The 1960-nt window shown below is 35.8% G+C and overlaps 1 protein-coding gene across 1 annotated transcript; it reads left to right on the top strand.

Moving 5' to 3' along the window:
* Positions 1-770: 770 nt before the first annotated feature.
* Positions 771-1352, top strand: LOC133092405 (AP-3 complex subunit sigma-1-like). Its single transcript, XM_061191700.1, has 2 exons — positions 771-840; positions 1033-1352. Exons 1-2 carry the CDS (start codon positions 771-773, stop codon positions 1350-1352), a joined length of 390 nt encoding a protein of 129 aa, XP_061047683.1.
* The last annotated feature ends 608 nt before the right edge of the window (positions 1353-1960 follow it).

Raw genomic sequence — 1960 nt, 5'->3', positions numbered from 1 at the left:
AGATAAGTGGTAAACAAATATTTAATTAAATTAATTATTCAAGGAAAAACTTAATTATCAAAGGTAAATTTTGAAATTATATCTCAGGATCAATTTTGGGCATTGAGTTAATACTAAAATTATAGATTGTGTATTGACTTAGGAAGAGACAGAATGCCTGGATTTGAATCCCAGTGGGCATATATCTCTATCACAGGCTTCCTACTGTTGGGCAAGTTGCTTAACCCTTTCAGTTGAATTTCCTCAGTTGGGTCATGGGAGTAAAAGCATCAAGTATATCATATAATGTTTTAAGAACTAAACATGCAAAGAGCTTATAATAGTGCCTGGAACATGTACATATTCAATAAATATTGTCAATATTGTGTTGCACACACACATTAATCATGTAATCTTAAAATATTTAAAACATATAGAGGAATATCTTTATGACTTTGAGGTAGGAAAATATTTCTTAGTTACAAAACTTAAAAAAATAATATCCATAAAGAAAAAAAGACACTTTCATTACATGATTTAAAATTTCTATATAAATAAAGTAACCATATATGAAATTAAATAAGTGACAAATTTGGAAGATGTAGTATTTATTTTTATATCATATATATGTACATACGTATATATGACTGAAAAAAATTAGTATTTGAAAAGTGTTCAAGGGGTGCAGGAGGGGGCAGGTGGGGAAAGATCGCCAGCAAGATCCCGAGGCGAGGCTCGCACGTCCGCCCCCGTCCTAGCCCCAGCTCCCACCCGGTTGGCCGGGCTCAGCCATGATCAAGGCAATCCTCATCTTTAACAACCACGGGAAGCCGCGGCTCTCCAAGTTCTACCAGCCCTACAGTGAAGATACACAACAGCAAATCATCAGGGAGACATTCCATTTGGTATCTAAGAGAGATGAAAATGTTTGTAATTTCCTAGAAGGAGGATCATTAATTGGATGATCTGACAACAAACTGATTTATAGACATTATGCAACATTATATTTTGTCTTCTGTGAGAATTCTTCAGAAAGTGAACTTGTCATTTTAGATATAATTCAATTATTTGTGGAAACATTAGACAAGTGTTTTGAAAACGTCTGTGAACTGGATTTAATTTTCCATGTAGACAATGTTCACAATATCTTTGCAGAAATGGTGATGGGGAGAATGGTATTGGAGACGAACATGAATGAGATTGTTACACACATTGATGCACAAACTAAACTGGAGAAATCTGCGGCTGGCTTAGCAGGAGCTCCAGCCCGTGCTGTATCAGCTGTAAAGAATATGAATCTTCCTGAGATTCCAAGAAATATTAACATTGGTGACATCAGTATAAAAGTGCCAAACCTTCCCTCTTTTAAATAAAAAATTTAAAAGGCCACTCCCAGGTAAAATCTGGGGGAAAAGTCATCTAAGTTTACCATGCAGTTGTTTACCAAAAATATAGGAGGAGAGTCTTAACTTTTGTTCTTGGATTTAAGTCAAGGTACTGTATAGAAGTTATGTAAAATCAGTATGGAAGTTCATTGTTGCTTTTCTTGCTCAGTGATTTTGAAGAAATTGAGTAGTTACAGTGTGAATTTTTTCTTTATTTTTTAAACTGCATTCCTATGGCCACCTAAGGCATGCCTCTATGTATTGGCTACTACAGTATTTTGAAAAGTGTCTGAGACATTTCTTTAAATTATATACAACCCAAAATGTTGGTGCTTTGTATGGATCACAAGTACAGCATTCCTAATTCTTTCTTTTATTTGTCACAATTGTTATTTAAATAACGAAGTATGCACTGCATGAAAACATTATGATCTTTTTCTCTTAGTTTAAATAAACTGAGGTAACTGGACTTTAAAAAAAAAAAGTGTTGGGGGCTTCCCTGGTGGCGCAGTGGTTGAGAATCTGCCTGCCAATGCAGGGGACACGGGTTCGAGCCCTGGTCTGGGAAGATCCCACATGCCGCGGAGCGACTAGGC

This window comes from Eubalaena glacialis, chromosome 5 (genome assembly GCF_028564815.1).
Source record: "Eubalaena glacialis isolate mEubGla1 chromosome 5, mEubGla1.1.hap2.+ XY, whole genome shotgun sequence".
In the NCBI taxonomy this organism is placed as follows: domain Eukaryota; kingdom Metazoa; phylum Chordata; class Mammalia; order Artiodactyla; family Balaenidae; genus Eubalaena; species Eubalaena glacialis.
The sequence above is the reverse complement of the archived record's forward strand: the minus strand, read 5'-3'. Positions and strand labels throughout refer to the sequence as shown.